We start from the raw sequence: 22,038 nt of genomic DNA, 5'->3' as shown, positions 1-22,038 counted from the left end.
TTAAGTATCTTAATAGGTTAACTTAGGCAGCCTAAGGGGCCTATACTATAGCTAGTAAGACTAACTGTAGTAGCTAGAGTAAGCAGTAAGCCACCTTAATCCTTTATATCTTTACTAATAGGATTTAACAGCTGCTACCTAAGTTAATTTTTTATAGCTAGCTAGGTGGCCACCTTATAGCACGTAAGGGTGACTTATATAGTAATAAGGTAATAGTTAAGTATAATAATACAGCCTATAATAATAAATATCTCCTTAGGCAGTAGCTAACTAATAAATTCTTCCCTCTTATAGTAAGGTAAGAGTATCTATTAGTTATAAACGTTACTACCTTTTATAAGACCCTTATAATACTATTATAACTTTACTCTTATTACGTTACACTAAGCCTTATACCGCCTAGTATAACCTCTCTTCTTTAACCTCTAGATACTACTATTAATAAGCCCTTTAAGTAGTAGTTATCTAAAGTAACTAATAAATATATATAGCAGATAGAGTAAGGAGCCTGCTAGCCTATCCTGCTTATCTAGCCTATCTAGCCTATCTAGCCTATCTAGCTAGGCTAGCTTATTAAGTAGTCTATATTAATAAAATAAATTATAGTTACCTATATAGTTATAGTAGCTACCTATTACCTAGCTAAAAAGGGTAATATAGTCTAGTAATCCTTTCTTTAGTGTGGGATTAGTACTAATCTAGATAGGAGTAATATTAACAAGATTTAGATTAAGGACATACTAAATAAGAAGATATTATAGGATAGATAGGATAACTTTAACTACAACGCCTATATAAAAAAGGAAATAACCTAAGAAGAGATACCTAACGTTAATATAAATAACAACTACTAAAAGTATATATCTCTAGCTAAAGACGTCTAGTAAGCCATTAGAGGCAGTTCAATAAGGCCATAGGAAATCTAGCAAGATGTGGAAGGATAGGAGGAAATCCAATGCCAATTCAAAGTCTGTTTGCTGGCCCTTGCCACCTAATTTGCTTCTGACGTACATGACTAACCCCTACTTTTGCCACTTCCAGATCCCTGCTTCTGCCAGCCCACCATGCCCCTTACGGCGGCCGCGATACCACTTGCCGTTAGCCCGAATACTAGCGGTATGTCAGTTTAGCCAGAGGATACGGTATTGTCTCCTTCGACTCTCGCCTGCACGTCGGCGGGGTCTTTGCATTGTGACGACGTCGACATGGGCTGCAGGTCATCGCTTCCGCACTGCGGGCCGACCCCCGCTCTCTGTCGAGGGAGATAACGGGAGGAAAAGAAACGAAAAGAGAAAACGCTTCGAGCGTACGCGTGCACGGCAAGACCAACACTCCGACATATAAGTATTGCGTAGCCAACGGGGCATATAGACATGAAGAAAGAATGACTAGCCAGTTCCCCAAAGATACCCTGTTCATTCTACCAACGTATTCGCGCTTTTCATTGGGAAATACTAGTTCCCGTCTAATCCACCACCGTATCCTGGCTTTGGAAATGATTTCGCCTGTCCAGCACGCCGATCATGTCACCGACTCCGTCATCGGGACGGCCTGGATAGATAGCCGGGTCGAGGATGCCGAGGACCCTGGGTACGGCGGTGGCGGCCCTCCTATTCGAGACCCCGTTGCTATATTACGACAGTACGCCCCCTCTCCGGAGGCCTGGGACGCTGCGGAACCCTCCCACCGCGGATGTTTTATCGGCCAGCCCTGTCGCGTGACAGAGAAGGGGCCCTGCGCTCGCATCACGTACCTCTCTCAGTTCTACCATGCCTATGGAACCTGCCGCAGATGGGGTCCTGACCACGTCTACTGCGATACAGCTTTGGACGATAAGCGGTCCCTGTTCCCCAACTGTGCCGAGTGTGGCGTCTTGGTTGAGATTTGGGACCTTGTTCTTGTGAACCGCCGACTTCTGCAGGACAAGCAGGTCTTAACGGCAGAAGACTATAGGCTGGTGCAGGGCAGTATCTGTGGCTATGTCGAAGCCTACAAGGTACGGAGGGCCGCCCATGTGGCCGAGCTGCGAAGCAGGGCTGATGACGTGTTCGAGGCACGAGTCAAGTTGGTAATGGAGGATACAAAGGCACCTGTAGACACAACGACATCGTGGTGGCTTCTTCTTGTCAGTAGGGTTGTCGCTGCACTAGCGAGGGGCTATCGGAGATTTCGTCAAGGCAATTGAAGATGGTGGAATGTAGTGGCAACAGATAGATGGCCAATTCAACTATTGTTCTGCCCATCCGGTTGTCATATCTTTCAATGTAATACCGACAGGTCCCAAGCTCGTACTGGATTGTAGACATAGGGACGGCCAGGGTTCCCAGATCAAAGCGGACAGACGTGCTGTCCCTTCTGCGGTAAGTCTCATGTCCATTCATTCACCTACAAGCTCCCTCTTCCCTCCTTTCTCTTTTCGCTTTCCCCAGAAGCCTCCGAAAGTCATTATATTGCCACTCTCCCGCCTCTTGCACGTGTCCTGTGCCGCCAGCCTCCTCAATTCTGTTGCTAGCGATCGATTGGCTTCGAACTTGTATATCAATCATTTACCCACCGCCACTTACCACGCATTGTATTGCATTGTATTATATTAACCTGTTGGTATACGGTAGGTATGCTCCGGGGGAGGTGGTCACGTGATATTCACGTGACACACCGCCTCCCTCGGCAGTATCCACCTCACCACCAGTATACCACCTAAAAGTCTGGATTCACTGTGTAACGAAGAAACAACAAGTAACCACCACATTCTGTATTACGATTTGTTACGTGATCTATGGGATATCCCTCTTAGTGATTAACTAACACTGATTAGTGTGTAATTAATCACTAGATCACCACTGTAACAGATTAGTAAGGTTTTTTTTACGTAAAGCAGAGAGGATTAACTAGCCTATTAGTAAATAATCCTCTATAAATTTAACTATTATTATTATAACTTTTTTTACTTCTTTACTTTATTTTAACTAAATCTATATTAATAATAAGTAAAAAAAAAAAGTAAAAAGCTACTACTAGTAATAGTAAGGCTATTAAGTTAATAAATAATAAATATTTATTCCCTTTTATATCTTTTAATATTATTATTATTACTATCTTACCTCTTATAACCTCTCCTTTTTCTACTTACTTTTATCTACTATATTAATTTAATAATATAAGGTAACTATATTAACTTTAATCTTAATAAGTTAGACGCTTATAAAGTTAGATTATATATAATATATATAATTACTATATAGTTAGACGCTAACCTTTATAGCTACTATCTTCTTACTGCCTTTTAGTTAGATTTTATAGATTAGACTATTACTACCTTTAACGCTATAGGCACTAAGGCACTATTAATATTTTATAATTACCTTATTAATAATAGAGTCTTTATTAATCTAGTAAAAGGAAGGATTACACCTAAATTAGTAGATCTTCTTAACGCTAATTTCTATATATAGACTAGAGAAGATATTACTTTTACCTACTTTAAATAGCCTATCTTTAACCTATAGATAAAAAATATAGACTTTATTAATAATATTACTAGTTAATATATCTTACTTAAGAAGAGATTAATAATTAATTAGGCCTTATTTACTACTTTTTTAATATTATTATAAATAGTAGCTAATATTACTTTATAAAAGTAACTACCCCTATTTACTTTAACTTACCTATTAACAGTAGATTATTACTAGCTAAAGTAGGAGTAAGAAGGCCTAACTTTACTCTTATAATAAGATAGAATCTACTAGGCACTTACTAACTTAAACCTAGTACTTAGAGGTAATATAGGCACTTTATTTATTAATACCTTATTATATAACCTAAGAATACCTTACCTTACTCCTTACCTTACTTATTACCCTACTTATTACTCTACTCCTTAACCTTATTAATCTTATTATAGCTAGTATAGTAAGTAATTAGGTAGTTAGCCTATTATAGTAAATAAAGTAGATCTTTAGTAGGATATACTATTTAACTTATTAAGTAACTATAAGCCTACTACTAACCTACTACCTTAAAGTGCTATATAGAGATTCTAGTTACTATAAGGCTATAATAAATTATAATAACATTAGCTACTACATAAGCCTAACTTTATCCTTATCCTTTTATTATAACCTTACTTATAACAGCTAACAGATCTTATAAAGCTATTAACTAATAAGATAAAGTATAGTAGTAAGTTATATAACGTCCTTAATCTTAAGCTAAACGTATTTTAAGATAACTATAGTAAGATTAGGATTAAAGAGCACTAACTTATGCCTGCTTTTTCTATTATACTAAAGGGTAAGGCTTTTTAATTCTACTCTACCTATATCTATAGTAATAGCGTATAAAACTTTCCTAATATAGTTTATTATATAAGGGAATAATTTAAGACCTTAGAGTAGATCTAAACTTACCTATCTAAGTAGTAGGAAACTATATTTATAAAGGTTACCTGTAACTATCTAGAGATAACTAGGATCTAGGTTCTTAATAAGCTTATTAATAAGCTAAGTATTATCTAATAAGCTCTCCCCTTAATATATTATTATAATAAGGTTCTTAGGAGCTAGCTACTTAATACCTACTCTAGAGTTACTAAGTGTAATCTCTACCTATATAACCTATCTCTAATATTAAGTAGAGTCTATAGCTAACTAAGATTATCTATTATAACTATAATAAAACACTCTAACTATAGCTAATACCTTACTAAGCCCTTATCCTCCTTATTATCTAATAACTAATATTAAGTAGACTACACCTACTAAGGCTAAGGCTGTAATTAATAGTTTAGTAATAACTATAGTAGTAGTAAGTTTTATAATAGTAATAATAATAATAGTAGCTATAATACTAAAAAGTACTACGTTTACTATAAGCCTAGCTACTAGTTAATAAAGTATACTACTAATAAAAGACGTAAAGCGTACTAGTAATTTAAAAGTAACTGTTATATTAAAGATACCTTACTAACTATATATAACACCTTTTTTACTAGCTATAAAGGCACCTATCTATAAGAAGAAGAAGATAAAGATAGTAATAATAATAAGGATCTTTAGTAGTATCTCTAAGGGGGCTACTTTATTATTAGTAATAATAAAGAATAAGATAATAGTATATTATATACCTTAACTATATTCTTTAGAAGTACTAAGGTAGATAGTAAGGCACTTACTACTAGCCTTACTAACTAGGCTATCTATTACTAATTAATAAAAATTAACCCTAATAGCGCCTTTACTAAGTCACCTAGCACCTTTATGTTAGAACGTTACTTATTAGCTATCTTTTAAGGTATTTTACTAAATATAGGCGTAGTAAGTTATTTAACTATAGGCTATTTATAAGCTATTACACTATAGTAAATCTAGCTATTTATAACTATTAACACTATAGCAGTAGGTAAGATAAAGATTAGATTTAGTAGTAGTAATACTATTACTTTATAAGGCACTATTATAGTAAAGACTCCCTTTAGGTATATTACCTTCTATATAATACCTACTAATACGCCTTTCTTACTCTACTTAGGTAATATAGATTAGCTCTTAATTTATTTTAATAACCTTATAAATACTCTTTACTAAGGTAAAGTTATAGTACTAGTTATATAAAAATAAGGCTACCTATAGATACTACTTAGCCTACTTAAATAAAGCCTTATAAGTTACTACCTAACTAATATTAAGCTATACTACCTCTATTAATAATTTAAGTACTTATTAATTTACTAGCTATATAAAATACTTTATAAAGCTAGCTATAAGGTTAAAATAAAGGTAATTAAACACTTAATAAAGTATTATTATTATTACTAGATCTATAGAAAGGCTTCTTCTTAATTCTAATTTACCTTATATAATAACTATTTATTTAATTATAAAGTTATTATTAATATTATATACCTTAATAGTAACCTTATACTTTATATTATTAATACTACTACTGCCTTTAATATAGCCTACTTCTTTTATAATATTTTAGTAAAAAGTATATAAGAGGCACTTTATTACTACTAGATTAATATCTACTAAGGGCCTCTAGATTAGATTATTACTAATATAAGATAGAACTTTATCTTAACTAAATTTTTATATAAAGCCTATATAATAGGCGTTAAAGTTAAGATTATCCCTATTAAAGTATATTATAGCGTTAGGAAGGTTAAGAGATACTATACTATACTCTAATAGGCATATAAGATAATCTATAAGGAATACCTATCTATTAACTATAAAGCAGCACTTTAAAGCGCTACTAAAGTAGTTAATAATACTACTAGCCTAAATAGCCTTATGCCTACTTTATTAGTATTTAGCGCCTACCTTTATATAACTACTAACTTTACCTTTTTACCTAAGATAATCTAATACGTAACTACTATCTAAAAAGTAACTAAGAATCTTTATAAATATAACGTAATAAAGTAGATTAATAAGGCTTTTACTACTTATAATAGTCTAGATACCTCTATAATAAAGGATTTACCTCTAGGTAGTAACGTCTACGTCTAGCGTAAAAAAGGAGGTTAGTTAAGGCTATATAAGCTAATTACTACTTAAGGTAAAGACTTTACTATTAATATTAATAGGCCTTATGTTTTCTACTTTATATTAGTTAAGCTATATTATATAGTAGATAATAAAGAAGAAGGCTTAGCTAAAGGCGCCCCCTAGTATACTTCTTAATAATCTTATAATAAAGATAATAGTTATAGTAATAATCCTACTAAAGATACTATTATTATTATAACTAGCTTAGAGTAATAGCTAAATACCCTTATTACTACGTAATCTTAACAAGCTAGAAAAATCCCTATAAGATATACTCTCCTATAAAAGACTAATATACCTTATACTACCTTCCTCTTAGTAAAGGAAGAAGCCTATTAAACCCTTATAATCTAACTACATAAAAAAGGCGTTATTATAGCGCCTAGTAAGCTATTTAAGTAATTAGTAACTACTAAGATTAATAGCCTTATTATATAAGGCGTCTTTAAATTTACTATAATTAACTAACTTTAACCTTATAAGTAAATTTTTAAATTATAAATTATAAATAAGGTAAAAGGTATTAATAAGAAGCCTTATAAGAAATTATAACTAGTTATTTAAGGCTACGCTAATAATAGTAAAGAGGCTATTCTTACTTAGTTACCTACTATTTAGCAGGCTAGCTAGTAGCTTATTCTTATACTAGCCCCTTCCCTTCTTACTAATAGTAAAGTTATATAGCTACGTAATATTATATAGGCCTATATTTAATTTACTTCCTACCTTAACTATACTATTTATACTAAACTCCTAGCCTAAATCTATTATAAGTACCCTAATAATACTATTATAAAAGTTATTAAGCCTTTATATAAGATTACTAAGGTAGGTACATACTAGTAGGCTACTTATAACTATTATTATAAGGAGAATCTCTAGATAGTCTTTACTATATATAACCCCTACTTTCTCTTATTATTTAGTAAAAATCTACACTTTATACTTATTAGTATATAAATAGATAATACTATTAGCCTAATAGACCTTTTATTTTCTAACTAAGAGAATAAGGAACTAATTAAAGTAAAATTTACTATAAAGGATAAGTTATTTTTTACTATTAACTAACTACTTACTTTTAATAGTAAGATTATTATAGTTATATTTACTATAGATACTTTTATTATACTTTACTAAAAAAGGTAAGAAGTATAGCTATAATTAATTAATATAAAGTTACCTATAGCCTACTAAGATTTTATCTAGTAATAGGCATAAGGAGTATATATTACCTCTATTTACTAGCCTAAAGCGTACTATAATCTTTTTATTATAGCCTAATATAAGGAGCTAGATAATAAAGTAATTAAAGACCTTAACTATTAAACTTAATAGTAAATAAACTTACTTAACTATAGTTTATAATTTATTCCTTTAGATTTTATATTAGCTAAGCTATTTACATTTATAAATAGATTATTTACTAATAATTATAATATAACTTTATAGTTAGGATTTATTATCCTCCTTATAAATAAAAAAGTTAATAATAACTAAGCTAAATTTCTTCTTTATAGTAACGTCCTTTATTTCTTATTTACTAAGTCTAAATAAGTTATATAAAGCGTCCTTATATCTAAAGTATATAAGATAGTTATAGGTATTAATATAGCTTACACCTTATTTATAACTATTATAATAATTATAAAAAAGCTTAATATCTTAATAATCCTAACTATTATATATATAGACTTATATTTACTTTATAAATATCTAGTAAAGCTAGAAACTATAAAAAAAAAGCGTCTTATAATTAATATAATATTATTAAAATAGTCCTATAAGCACTATAAGCTTTATAAAGTCTAATAGATTACTAATACTAATAACTTAGCTAATAGGTTTATAAAGGTATCCCTAAATTAAGTACTTAAAGGCCTAGTTATAAATAATAAAGCTAAGATATATATAAAAGGTTAAGTTATATAAGTATAATAAATTATAATAAGTATATAGTAAAAAATAAATTATAAGTTATATAACTAATTAGACTATAATAGTAATAGTTAAATCTAACTAATATAAAAATACACCTCTAATAGCTATAGCTAAGGAGAAATACCTCTAGATAAGTTAGTATAAGCCTATACTATCTATAAGGAATAAGGAAAAATAAAAGATATAGGAATATATAGTATATAACTATAAGAAGTGTAATACTTTTAAAGTTTTAATTTTTATTATATTTTTAGGCTTTTTAAGGCTAATCTAGATAGCTAGGGCACTAGTAACTTTTACTATAAAAGAAAAGTTACTAGTGTTAGTATATAGTAGGTATACTCTAGAGGAGGTAGTTATATAATATTTATATAACATACTGCCTCCTTTAGTAGTATCTACCTTACTACTAGTATACTACCTAAAAGTCTAGATTTACTATATAATAAAGAAATAATAAGTAACCACTATATTCTGGATTATAATTTGTTACGTAATCTACAGGATATCCCTCTTAGTAATTAACTAACACAACCCAACACAGGCCCCCAAAGTGGTCCAGTATCTATCTAAACAACTACCGTCTCTATCTTCCTTAACAGTCAAAGCTTGCCAGGGATATTTCCGAGGCGCACTGCAACAATCACGTCCACTCGCAGCTTCGCGCCATTGCCATTGAAAGAGACAGGGTGACGGACGAGTCAGACGGCGATGAAGACGAATGTCTCATCAGTGTCTCCAACACGACAATTCACCATCGCGGCAGCTTGCCTACCACAACGCGCCTGTGATAGTGTTCGCCTTGAGGCCAGGATAGTGGATCACTGCATAAGCATTAACAATGGGGAGATCGAGAGTGCTGTCCACAACGTCGTTAGGCTCCAGATATGGCTAGTAGATCCTATGGTCAGTAGCAGTAGTACTGTATCATCACCTGTATTCTCTAATGACAGCGGCGTCTTCTCATCACCAACAAAAGGGATAAAGCAGAAGGAGTTCCCGCCTCTCCCCCAGTCCATTAACCACACAGAATACGGCCCGCTGAGCATGTCGCTCATCAGCGTGGGCATCGAGACTTAGAAGAAGGACGGCTTTGAACACGTGGCCAAGGCGAAGCTCTTCGTCTGGAAATCGGCACAGATCCTGCGACCAAGACAGCTGATCGGCTCCAATGAATGAACTGCTAGGTATCATGGCTGCTGTATCTTTCGCGTCGGGGTCCACATGGCAGCTACTCTTCGCCGTGGAGAAGAAGGATCGGATCGTGAGTGCACCGCTTCTCTATTGGAAACTTTCCTTGGGTGATTATCTAAACTTCTCAAAAGGATCTTATTCAGTCGCCAAGGTTTCAGATAGACGGTGCCCTGAATACCATGCTCAGTTGATAACTCCCCCACCCTATATCCGAACCACCCCCACATCCGAACCACCATCATCACCACCATCGCCACCACTATCACCACTTATTTCACTATCTCTGCCGCCCACCCATATGCAACTTTCGGCCTCGCTGGGCAATTCGGATGCCCTAGATTCATCCGGACTATCTATATTGCCGGGATCCGGACTTCAGGCCCAGATTATATCCTCTATAGTAGCAAAGGTGCTATTAGGAGATAATTAGACCCTTTTCCTCTTGCGTAACTGTATATTATTTAACTAGGCCTGTAATAAGTTAACCTGCCTTTCTAGAAGGGCTGCTCTAGATGCCTGCTTATTATAGCCTTTTTATAGCTTTCTAGATAGGTAGTAAATAGTATAAGTATCTAACTTATCCTTACCTAACTAAATTAACTAGTGTAATTAATACTATAGATTAGTAGATTAATAAGGTGTTAACTATAGGATAATAGATTTAGCTTTATCCTACTATTAGCTACTAGTCTGCTAGCTAGGCTGGCTCTATTAGGCCCTAGTTACTATTAAGTTAGATAAGGGGCGTCTTATATATATAGGCTATAATCTAGATAACCTCTAGCTACTGCTAATATTAATAGATATAATAGATACCTTATAGGCCTTAAAATAATACTCTAAGAATACCTTTTTACTAGTAATAGTTAAATCTATAACCTAGTTATCTAGATATCTAACCTCCTTATAATAGGCCTACTTTAATAGGCTAAAGATAGCTATATCTAGAGGCTAGAGGATAGTAAAGGCGTATAGTAGTAAAAATAGTAGATATATATTATACTACTAGTATTACTATATAAAATTAATAGTTATATAGCTATAATACCTATTAAGAACTAGTAGTCTGGCCTCCTCTAGCTAGGCAGGCTTAGTATATAGGATAAAGACCTTCTCTAGCTATTTAAGGGCAGTATTATTAGTTATCTAGCTATTATTAGTTACTATAAATTACTATAGCTTATATATATTAAGGTTAGATAAGAACTACTAGGCCTAAAGTGATTTACCCTTATATATAACTAAGGGGGGTAAGAAGCTACTAGTAGTAGATATATACTTAATAATAGATACCTATACCTAAGATCCTAGCTGCTTTTTCTAAATATATTATAATACCTTAGAGCCTAGCACTAGCCTATTACCCCTTTTACCCTCTATAATACTAGTCTTATTTATATTCTATCTGTTAGATAGATAGATCCTTTAGATAGTAGGGATACTACTAAGGTAATAGAAGAAATCCTAGATAACCTTAGGGGAATAGGCTGCCTATCACTAGGCATTAATTACTCTAGATTAGAGGGTTCTAATAAATAGATTTTGCTATATAAATTAGGCTATCTATTTCCTCCCTATAAGAGGATACCTATTACCTATTATACGCTCTACTAGGCCTTTTACTTATTAATAGTTAACGTATTTACTAAGGGACTATTAAAGGGTAATATAGGCAGCTAGATTATCCTCTTAGGCCTAAGATAAGTGCTGCCTATCTTTAAAGGCAGTATTCCTGCTTTGCCTGCTAAAGTATTAATACTAAAGTGTTATATATAGTATACCCTATCTATAAGTAATAGCCTAGAGGCTATACTGCCTAGACTGCACATCTAGGAGGGCCTGTTAGAGCTTATCTTTAGAATATTACTTTATAATAGTTTAAAGAAGGTATCCTGAAAAAATAGCGTTATTTGGCGATAAATGGCAATTGTTGTGATAGTTTGAAAAAGGTAGTGGTGTTGATGAAGGAGGGGAAATGCGGGAATTTCGGGTGGTTCGGATGTGGGGGTGGTTCGGATATAGGGTGGGGGAGTTACAGGATTCTAAAGATCACCTTGCTCTCTGACCAGATTAGTAAGTAGTTGCACTGAAAAAAGGAGGTAGATAAGAGTGGGCTAAGACAGGCCTCAGCGACAGAAACGAGCGAGAAAGATAAACGGGTTAGGCTCCCGGCAGGCAGGCCAAATGAGCCGGATGGGCAGGGCAGACGGGATGGATAGAACGGACGACCGGATTGGGAGATAAACACGGCTCGTTTAGTAGCAGTCTAGAATACTGGATAGAGCCTTTCTTTATCCTATAAGATGTATCTGGATGGAAGTTATTAGCAGCTAGAGCAAGACAACCCAGAGGGCTAGAGATAGGCAGCGTAATATCCTTAACTAGTTGTGGTTTCAGAGATATAATGCAGTATCACTATTAGACACTGTCTTTCTAAATATTAGGTTATTGTCTTAGACAGACAGCGCATGAGATATAACATCTCTATAGAGGGAACGAGTCCCTAGTGATGAAGCTTACAAAACCCACTGAAATAGGCTATTGTAGAATATAAGGCAATAACCATGTAAGCGCTTGCGTCCCCTTCTCTATCAGTCTCAAACTTGAAAGATAATCTATCAACTTAACAGGACAAATCTATCCATCACAAACATGTCAAGTCTCGCATCAATCCTCATGCTTGGTTCTCTTCTCTTCTTCATCATGCGCTACAACTAGTCAGACACGATCCCGGTCCTTTGTATTACACATGTAGGGATGAGAGATGCCTCCTTTCTAATGCCAAAGTATCAGTTGGTTCTCTTGTAACGACTGAGCACAGTGTGGCGTTTCCACCATTGAATCTCCTCCATCTTGTAGAATCAGCTGTTCCCTTCCCTGGTTCCCCTTCCTTGGCTGTCAGTTGCGCCTCCTTTCCAGACAACGAGATAACGCTGCTGAGATTAGACTTGGGGGTGTATGAGTTGGGTGCCTCCTGTGGCTCACATAGAACCTTCTGTCTGCTTCACTGTCATTTTTCTATAACCGAGTTGCTCCGTCGTTCCAATCCATCACAGCAAGCAAACGAGAGGGTCCAGTTTGCCAGGCCGCGGCCCTCTTTATCTGTCTTTGCGTTAGTAGCGGTTCGACGCACGCATTCTGTATTGCTAAACAAGTCTTTTCCTTTTTTCCTTTTGCCACTTCCAAAGGGTACGGGATGCCGTGGTCGGAGGAAAGGGAATAAGCTACGGCCGTGGACATCGGGCCGGGACGGACACGGCGTGGGGCCGTTGTAAGGTCTGTCAGGGTAGGTCCCTCCGTTTCCAACAATACAGCCAGCCGTCTCTTGGACTCTCCCCATCACAGTTTGCTAAAGACAGGCGATGCCAAAACCACGTTCGAATCAAATCACCTAATTATCCCATCCGGTTGCCATCGTCTGTCTCAAGAGGGAGAGCGACCTAACCCGCCCCTTTGATATCTAGAGATTGTTTGAGCACAGCGGGAGTGGATGCGAGGTTGACTATTGCCGATTCTTTGATCTTGCAACAGACGTCTTTGAGTCCGTGTTCGTCAAGGGCGCACTGGCAGCGCCAAGCGACTCGATTGCCAACGTCCCATGACAGTGTTGCCGCCATGATGGAGATGGAAACGGCTACGGGCATATCGTCATCGCGGGCGTCTCCGATGCGGATAACATCAATTGCCTGCCACTCGACTGCCTCGCTGGTGGGGATGGCGACAATTTCATTCCTCAACGAGGAACGGTCGTTGTTCCATTGGCTCACGATGGGGTGCTCGCCGACGACGGTCAGAGTTTTTGAATCAGACGACCAGGCGTTATCAATGGGCTTGAAGGGTGTCGTGCTTGAGCGTGCAACAAGCAAGCCTGGGCTGGCTCGGAAGGCCGTAGTAGTACCATGTGCGCTCGTGGTCGGTGGGCGGGTGTGGGATGTCGTCCATGTCTGGCTGAGAAGGCGATCACGTGTGTAGGCGTTGTTGGTTCGGGTGTTTCGATTTGGCTGCTGTGCTAGTGAATGAGGCATAGGAATAACTTTTGCGGTGACGGTGACGACGAATGGGGGAAATGGGAGATGACACCATTATGTATTGGGGGGGCAGAGAACCTATCTTCGTTAATGTGTGTGGCTTAGTGGCATGAGAAACCTTTGGGGTCAAGGGGTTACCGTTGGGAAACAAAAGTTATATAGGTAACCGTAAACCTTGCTGGCGTGATATGATTGTGCCGTTGAGGATAGGTAAGTGGTGACCAACAGCCAGCGAATGAACGTTCCTACAACAGGAAAGCACTTCGTGCTGTCGTCCCTGCCGCCGCTAAGCATCAGACCAGACGCCTCGTGTGGCGTCTCCCTGCCTCACCACAGTAGGCATGTCCAGTCCGCCCATGCCAATCAATGATGGGGAGAGTGTTGGAAGCCCACACTGGATTGATCGATAGTCGGCTTTAAAATACTCGGCTAGACTGATATATGCTACGGCCAGTGCCCGTTGGAGAGTTGCGCATTAACAGGCTCGCGCTTCTTTTCTTAATGCGAATATATCCCGGGCAACGCCATCGACCAGCAATCTCTCTCGCAATAATCGCTCTTTTTCCAACCAACACACTCTCCTACGCCGTACCGTCCATGATCCTATTCAGTCCTATCATCAGTCACCTAGCAAGCTAAGTTATTGTCATCTCGGAAAAACTAGGCTGGCTCTAATCCGATGTCGCCTAGGTCGAGATACCCCGCGTCGTTGTCGAAATCTCTGCGCCTCCTTCCTCCGCCGCCGCCTTCTCCACGTACTTCTCACCCTGCTGTATCGACCTCTCTTGACGAGCCTTTACCATGAACCCTTTCCAGCGCCCTCGTTCCAATCCACCAGAGTCGCCATCACATGGGTTATGGAGTCGACCTTCAGGCCGGCGCTGCAAGTCGCCGCTGTGCTGGGCTACACCTGGTTGGTTGACACCTGTCTGGTTGACACCCGTCTGTTCGAGATAGTCGTTTGTATGTGACGGTGCCAACGGAGGTCGTTCATGTCGTGCTGAGAGCCTATACAGATACAGGAACGCGGCGGCGGCTGGTCGACAATGGGGGAGGGGGGGGACCAGCACCTGAGACATGAGCAAAACGACGCACAGTTACCGCTTGCAGCATCGAAAACATGGAGGCTCGTCGCTTCAAATATTCCGCGACATTAAAGACAACTTAGCTAAGGGTAGACCACTGGGATAGATGGAATAGAGCTCCCTTGGCCTTTGGCGGCGGTGGCGCCCTTCGGCGTTCTATGGCCATCTCGTATGAGGAATCACCACTACCGTGGCGGCCTCTTTGTTCGCAGCATATTCATATCATCTAACCTTTTATACGTCTTTGATGCCTGTGTATCCTCCTATCTCTCCGCGTCTTGTACTTATGAGCTTCTTTCCCATCGCCAACTGCCGTCGTCACTGGCTCCACGCTACTCCTTTGCCAGTGCGCGCGTGTTCCAGATCGCCTTCCATTTCCAGGTCACTTTTACCGCTCTTCTCAGGGCAAAGAATGCGAGATAAATCAGTAAGTACCTCAGGCGGAAAGTCAAGGTTCAGTCTAACGCCAGTAAAAGTGCCTAGTTACATCAGTACCTCAGAATACGCGGGGCGCCGCCTTCACAAGTCTTCGCCCAGAACCGCCACGGCCTCCTCAACAGCTTTTTGAAGCTTCATGAGCTCTGCTATTTTCTCCCGGCCTTGTTCCTCGAGCTCCCCAACCATGTCTTTCAACCTTCTCGTGGCTGTATACGCGTCTTCTAGCTTTTGCTTGCTTTCTTGGAGAAAACTTGTAGTGTTCGTATCGCTTGCTGAAAGGTAGGCTATCGCAGCCATCTCGTGAGCCTGCTGTAGGTGTTGAACGTACTTTTGGAACTGGGCTTTGTCGTCATCCATCTGCTTCTGGCCATCCTGAGTGTTGGCAATGCGGCCGCCCACTGCTGCCCCTTTAATTAGAAGTGACGGAGCCATGCTTCTGAGATGGCCTGCATGAGTGTGACGTCCATCTTCCAACGCCTGCAGGTCGGCAATGCGGGCCTCGAGTTCCAATTCCTTTCCTAGAGCCTCCTTCAACTCCTGTTTTGTCTTTGAGAGCCTTTCCTTCAGCTCGATAGGCCCTTTCCATATTGCGCATTCAAGAGACAGCGTGTCATGGGCTCTGCCTCCGTCCGTTTTCGGCTGCTTCTTATTGGGGAGGGACTCAGGTTCATCCATATGTCGCTTGCGCTTCGTCGAACCTACACCTGCGGTTGCGACGGTAGTATGAGTCGGTTCTGTGAGACTTGCTTGAGCAGAGCTCTCGCCGGAGGGTGGAGAGGTCGCGGTCGGATGAGACACTAGGCTAACGTCTTTCTTGAGGGCTTGGACGACACAAATGAGAGTTCCCGACTCGGGGGCGTTGGACTCGTGGGGAATGTCCAGCTGGTGAAGGATGTTCAGGAACATGCGACGTTCCGACTCGCTGTCCAACGATTCCGGCAAGTTGTTGCCTTGTAGAAAGGTTCGGATAAATGACGCCACAAAAACTCCGCAACTGACACCATCTTGCTGTTGCGGGCAGATCTGTACTGATCGGATCAGCCAGTGAGCGACAGAAGGAATCTAAATAAGGACGAGCTGTACCTTTGAATCAACCTGTATGTTTCTGCCAGGGCAAACCACACGAAGCCACGGCTCGACAACATCGCGAACCTCTCGAAAGAGTCGGGGAGAATACATCGAGTCATAATGGTCAAAGACCACTTCTGATGAGGTTACGTCAATCGTGGCGAGGGTCCAGTGGCCCGGATGGTGAATAGGAACCAAAAGCACCGCTCCTCCATCTGTCATTGCTCTGGGAGGCATTCTCTTGGGCAGACCATTCTCATGCACTCTCAGCTAGAAAGTGTCAACGACGAAAATGCCTCTGCCTGCTAAAACGGACTGCGGTGCGGTGATATGCATGAATGCCTGCGTGAGGACCCAGAGAACGCCATCAGACAGCCATACCATGCTAGAAAGCTCTGCTGAAACCTTTTTAGCTAGGTCTGTTGCCAACGACGTTGATGCTGAGTTGAAACCCGAGGGCTCCAGTTCTGCTTCTGCTTCTTCGTCGTCACTGGGTGCAGTGTGGTAAAAATTGTTATCTAGGTCGATGGTTTCGTGGAAAGGCGGCTCCGGAAAGAGGTCGTCACTGTGGACGTTGATGTCTTCGATTGATGAGCAAGACGCTACGGGCGCGGAAAGAGGGCTCTCGGCAGTCTCGTATCCACAGAGGGAATGCTCGTAGTGGCTCGCGACGGACTCGTTCGAATTGCGGACTACCTCGACCTCCGGGCTCAGGAGGATACGGGGGGCAACGGACAAATGTCCCCTCGGGACGGGGTCGCGTTTCGTGGAGCTGGTGCCAGCGGGCGTCGAGACTGCGTCGATTCCGGTATCAGTGGGAGCTGACATGACTCGTTTAGCCATAGCAACAGCTCTTTCGGCCACACTTCTCGTGAGCCTAGGCGGGGAAACCTCATCGACAGCCATGCGCAGGGGACCTCCTGGCTCCCATAGAGATGACAAGGGCGTTCCGGAGGCGATTGCGAGTCCGGTCACAGCCTTTAGCGACTCCAAGACGTTTTGCCCCATGTCCTCAGCTTGGAACTCGGCAGCATAATGGAGACCGGCGTCTTTCCAATGGGTTTCAAGGTAGTCCAAGAGAATCTTTCGACGCTTCTGGGCCTTGGTATGGTTGCGAGCCGCCTGAACCAAGGAAGGATCCATCTCTTTCAGTATGATCTTGGATGCAGCATAAACCTTCCGAACCTTGCCCATATTCCGTATTACCCCTACGCACGTCCGGGCATCCTCGCTAGGGGGGTACCCGCTGATGGTGTCGGTAACGAATTGACGTAGCGAAGGGTCGGTCGGGTGTGGAGTGTGGTCTACCGTAGAGTGAAGAAGATCCTGGACCTTTGGTGACAGGTTAGCCCATCGACGAGAAAATGAGGGAAAGAGGGCATACATAGACATTCTTCAAAGGCCTGGACGATGAATTGTGACTAATAGGTCCTGGTAGACACCCTGCGCCTTGAGAGGCGCTGCCGGCCACCCCTGAGCCGTCTAGGAGCGCGTAGGAAGGGCGTATGGGTGCCGAGGGGGGTAGTGGAGATTCCCCGATAGATACTGGAGTTGCTGGCATAGCCGAAATAAGTAAAGGCGCAGACCGTGAGAGAGAGAGAGAGAGGGATTGAGAAACCTGGAGCTGGCCCGTTAGGGGGATGCTTGTTGCTGGAGAGAATATGCTCTTAGAGGCATGAGATGGATGGGTTGGAAGAAAGACAAAAGGACCAGCTGCAGGCCACTTCACTTCCTGATTATCAACCCCAGTGCGTCGCTCCTTTATTTTGGAAGACTGGGTGTTCTGTGTAAGAACAGCCGCGCAGATGGGAAGGAGCGATGGTGTGAGATCCGCCGGGAAGGGGAGGTTGGGGGGGGGGGGCGATAGTGCTACATACAGTCTGTTGCGTTAGCAGCGTCCAAAACCTAAAAACGTCTGTGCACCTATGTTCCCTTTGAAATATTAAGACCAGCTCTAGCTTATTAATTCTAAAATAAATACTATAAAGACCTTTATATATTAAAGTATATATATACTTAGTCTTTACTTCCTTGTATCTTTGTTGATAGAGATATATGCTTTAATACCTTTACGTTGCGTTGGTAGTGTCCAGACACTGTCAACGAAACTGTTGCACTGACAGTGACCTAGCCAATCAGAGGCCTATAAAACTCCCCACTCCTAGCCTCTGATTGGCTAGAACTGGACGCTGCCAATACAACAGACGCTGTCAACGCAACGGACTGTAAGAGAATTGTCGCATGCACTCAAAATAAGTGGAAATAATGGTGTCGCATCACGTTCGGCTGGTGGCGATGGATCTAGCAAATCTGAATTGCATATCATGTCACACCTTGCACGTAAATATGACGAATAAAAACCGTCCAAAATGCCGCTTTAGTTTCTATCTAGCTGTTGATCTGGCAATTCCATTTGATTTGTGTCAGATGTTCAAGCGGGATGGATGCATCAGAGCTTGTAGTCCCTGGGATGCGCACGAAAAAAGTCAGCCGTTTGGCAAGAAACCAAGAGAACACACCGATGTAAACCAAATCTTTTTCTTTCTAAGATACCACGTAGATACAGTTCGCTCTACTCAGGGAACACAAAAGAGTCAGCCCTCATCTAGCGTTGTGTTTCTGAACCAAAGCATTACAGACCTAACCCCGCCGTGCCCCGCATGTTATCAGTTCCTACAGCAACAAAAACACTCGCCTAAGCAGCAATTAAGCCAAATATATACACCTGCAGACTACTCGTTAATGAAAACCGCAGCACCTATTTTCAGACCAGAAGTAAACTATTCCATGTTGTTAAGCATGCGCCATACGCGTGTGAACCGCAGGCTGCAGACGCAATGAATGTGGCTCGCGATGGGTGGAGCGCCATGTGGAGACGGACCCACATCATGGTCCACTTTGGAAGCCTGGAAGCTGCGGTCCTGAAAGCTGAAAGTCGCGGCTTTCGACTTTCAGGCTTCCAGCTTTCAGCTTTCAGGCCGCAACTTTCAGGCTTTCAAAGCGGGGCGGGGCATGATGTGGGTCCCCACGCAGCTCCACCCCACCTAGCCCAGCGAGTACTGCATCCGCCAGTTACTGCATCTAAAGCCCTACCTACAGATATCATTTCCACCACCAAAGCTAGGTAGAGTCTCCTACACCTTTTTATCATCATCTTCACCACTATTCCCAGTCAAACAGAGGAAAAAATTCACATGATCCAGGAGTAGTGATTGATATAGGGAGATGACATCGGGCGGGGCGTGCACCTAGATGTATGCTGCGAAAGCGATTAGTCTTATCTGATGTTTCCATTGTCCGGTGTCTGTGATACCTATTCAAGAGGGGAAGTTCGGGGCGCGTGCAAGGTCGCCCAAGCTTCAAGTGGCCCCTGTGCATGGCGCGTCTCCTTGTAACTTTTGCCCTTTAATGCTCGCATAGTGCCTGCATGATCCACCGCCACGTGTTAACTGTAGGTGACGGCCCTATTCCCAATCGATGAAGAGGAAATTGACTGCACTCCCTGGACACATTGGCCACCGAGGGATTTGCTAGCAGCAGATATCTTCATTGGCGCACATCTTCTGCTGCAGACAGCGCGTCAGGAGTTAGGGGAGGGCTTGTGGTGGTGTTAGTTAATTATTAAGAGGGATATCCTATAGATTATATAATAAATTATAATATAGAATATAGTAGTTACTTATTATATTAGTTAGTTATAAAGTAAATCTAGACTTATAGGTAGTATACTATTAGTAAGGTAGATACTACAAAGGGAGGTAGTATATTATATAAATATTATATAACTACTTTCCCTAGAGTATACTTACTATATACTAATACTAGTAACTTTTTTTTTATAGTAAAAGTTACTAGTGCCCTAGCTATCTAGATTAGCCTTAAAAGGCCTAAAAACATAATAAAAATTAAAACTTTAAAAGTATTATACTTCTTATAGTTATATACTATATATTCTTATATCCTTTATTTTTTCTTATTCTTTATAAATAGTATAGGCTTATACTAACTTATTTAAAGGTATTTCTTTTTAGCTATAGCTATTAAAGGTATATTCTTATATTAGTTAGATTTAACTACTACTATTATAGTTTAGTTAGTTATATAACTTATAATTTATTTTTTACTATATACTTATTATAATTTATTATACTTATATAACTTAACTTTCTATATATATTTTAGCTTTATTATTTATAACTAGGCCTTTAAGTGCTTAATTTAGGGATACCTTTATAAATCTATTAGCTAGATTATTAGATCTAGTAATCTATTAGACTTTATAGAGCTTATATTACTTATAAGACTATTTTAATAATATAATATTAATTATAAGACGCTTCTCTCTAGTAGTTTTTAGCTTAACTAGATATTTATAAAGTAAATATAAGTCTATATAGGTAATATATATAATAAGTAAGCACACTAGATAAGTAAGCGCGCTACCTAATTATAGCTACCTTATAAATATAACTAAGAAGTAACTATAAAATAATAAAATTAATTTAAACTACTTAGAATCCTATTCTTTAGATATTTCTTTATTAAACTAGTATGTTTATATATTATATCTAGCGTTCCTATAGGTACTATACTACTATTTACCTGTTTCTATCCTTAATCTATAACTACTACTTTAATATGTTTTCTCCTTAATCTAGGTTATTACCTCTCTTTATAACTAAATATCTTATATATTAGCTACACTAAGACTTCCTCCTTACTTTAGATAAGTTTTTTTTACCTTTTTATATTAGTTAAGTAGGTTATTCTCCTTATAAAGGGTTTTAACTTTAGCCTTTAATAAAGTATTCTTATATATAATTCCTAACGCTTCTTTAAGAATATACTTAGTAGCTATTAATCTATATATTAAGGAGCTATCTAGATAATTAATAAAGTAATCCTTAATAAGAGTTCTTTAAGAAGATATCTTTATTATATTATATAGTGTCTAAGAAGTCTAAGCTAGTAGTGTTATTAGAAGGGATCCTAGAGGTGTTAGAGTGTATAACTTAATATCTAGCTTTAATAGCATACTTTCTAGACTTAGAGGGATAAGCCTTACCTCTCTAAAGCCTCTTTAAATATTTACTTTTATAAAAGCTTACTTAAAGGCGTTATAAAATACTAAAAAGAAGTTATCTTTTATAATATAGGTATTACCTTATTATATCTTATCCTTAATTTCTTAACTATACGCTAGCTTTAAAGGCCTAAAACACCTAATATCTAAGGGCTAAAGTAAATAAGATAAATAAGGTAGTATATAAAAAGTAATAATATTATTTTCTTTATAATATAGCTTAAAGTCTATAAAATAGTAACTTTTATACCTATTAATAATAAGAAGGTAATATTTCTTTTTTATATATAACTTTAAATATTAATTAAAGTACTAAAGCTAATTAAGGCCTTTTTTACTTATTATTTATCTATTTTTAGATATTATAATAACCTAGTTAGGTAAAAGACTAGATTCTATATACTAAGTAGAAAAAAGATTTTTACCTTTAATAATAATATATAGTAAGACGCTATAACTAAACAAACTAATAGCCTAAATAACTATAACTTATTCTTAATTTCTAGGCTATACTATTTTTATATTTAAACGTCTTTTAAAGCTTATAATAACTATTCTAAATATAATCTAGCTTATTATAAAGCTAGTCTTATTAAAGTTATAAATATTAGACTTTATAATACTATATTTTATAATTATATTTACTATAA

General features: G+C 38.7%; 5 protein-coding genes across 5 annotated transcripts; 2 read left to right on the top strand and 3 right to left on the bottom strand.

Moving 5' to 3' along the window:
* Window positions 1-1,495: 1,495 nt before the first annotated feature.
* On the top strand, window positions 1,496-2,185 carry GLRG_11658 (uncharacterized protein; the record flags this gene model as incomplete). The annotated part of the gene is made up of 1 exon (XM_008102342.1): window positions 1,496-2,185. The coding sequence occupies one exon, from the start codon at window positions 1,496-1,498 to the stop codon at window positions 2,183-2,185; it is 690 nt and encodes a 229-aa protein (XP_008100533.1).
* Window positions 2,186-9,395: 7,210 nt separating this feature from the next.
* On the top strand, window positions 9,396-9,572 carry GLRG_11657 (uncharacterized protein; the record flags this gene model as incomplete). The annotated part of the gene is made up of 1 exon (XM_008102341.1): window positions 9,396-9,572. The coding sequence occupies one exon, from the start codon at window positions 9,396-9,398 to the stop codon at window positions 9,570-9,572; it is 177 nt and encodes a 58-aa protein (XP_008100532.1).
* Window positions 9,573-13,126: 3,554 nt separating this feature from the next.
* On the bottom strand, window positions 13,127-13,711 carry GLRG_11656 (uncharacterized protein; the record flags this gene model as incomplete). Its single annotated transcript, XM_008102340.1, has 1 exon — window positions 13,127-13,711. One exon carries the CDS (start codon window positions 13,709-13,711, stop codon window positions 13,127-13,129), a length of 585 nt encoding a protein of 194 aa, XP_008100531.1.
* Window positions 13,712-15,318: 1,607 nt separating this feature from the next.
* Window positions 15,319-16,143, bottom strand: GLRG_11655 (uncharacterized protein; the record flags this gene model as incomplete). The annotated part of the gene is made up of 1 exon (XM_008102339.1): window positions 15,319-16,143. One exon carries the CDS (start codon window positions 16,141-16,143, stop codon window positions 15,319-15,321), a length of 825 nt encoding a protein of 274 aa, XP_008100530.1.
* A 432-nt stretch (window positions 16,144-16,575) lies between these two features.
* GLRG_11654 (uncharacterized protein) lies at window positions 16,576-17,697 on the bottom strand (the record flags this gene model as incomplete). Its single annotated transcript, XM_008102338.1, has 1 exon — window positions 16,576-17,697. One exon carries the CDS (start codon window positions 17,695-17,697, stop codon window positions 16,576-16,578), a length of 1,122 nt encoding a protein of 373 aa, XP_008100529.1.
* Between the last annotated feature and the right edge of the window lie 4,341 nt (window positions 17,698-22,038).

The sequence above is a fragment of the Colletotrichum graminicola genome (assembly GCF_000149035.1).
Source record: "Colletotrichum graminicola M1.001 genomic scaffold supercont1.101, whole genome shotgun sequence".
NCBI classification, from domain to species: domain Eukaryota; kingdom Fungi; phylum Ascomycota; class Sordariomycetes; order Glomerellales; family Glomerellaceae; genus Colletotrichum; species Colletotrichum graminicola.
Note: the sequence above shows the minus strand (reverse complement) of the source record. Positions and strands in the feature narration are given on the sequence as shown.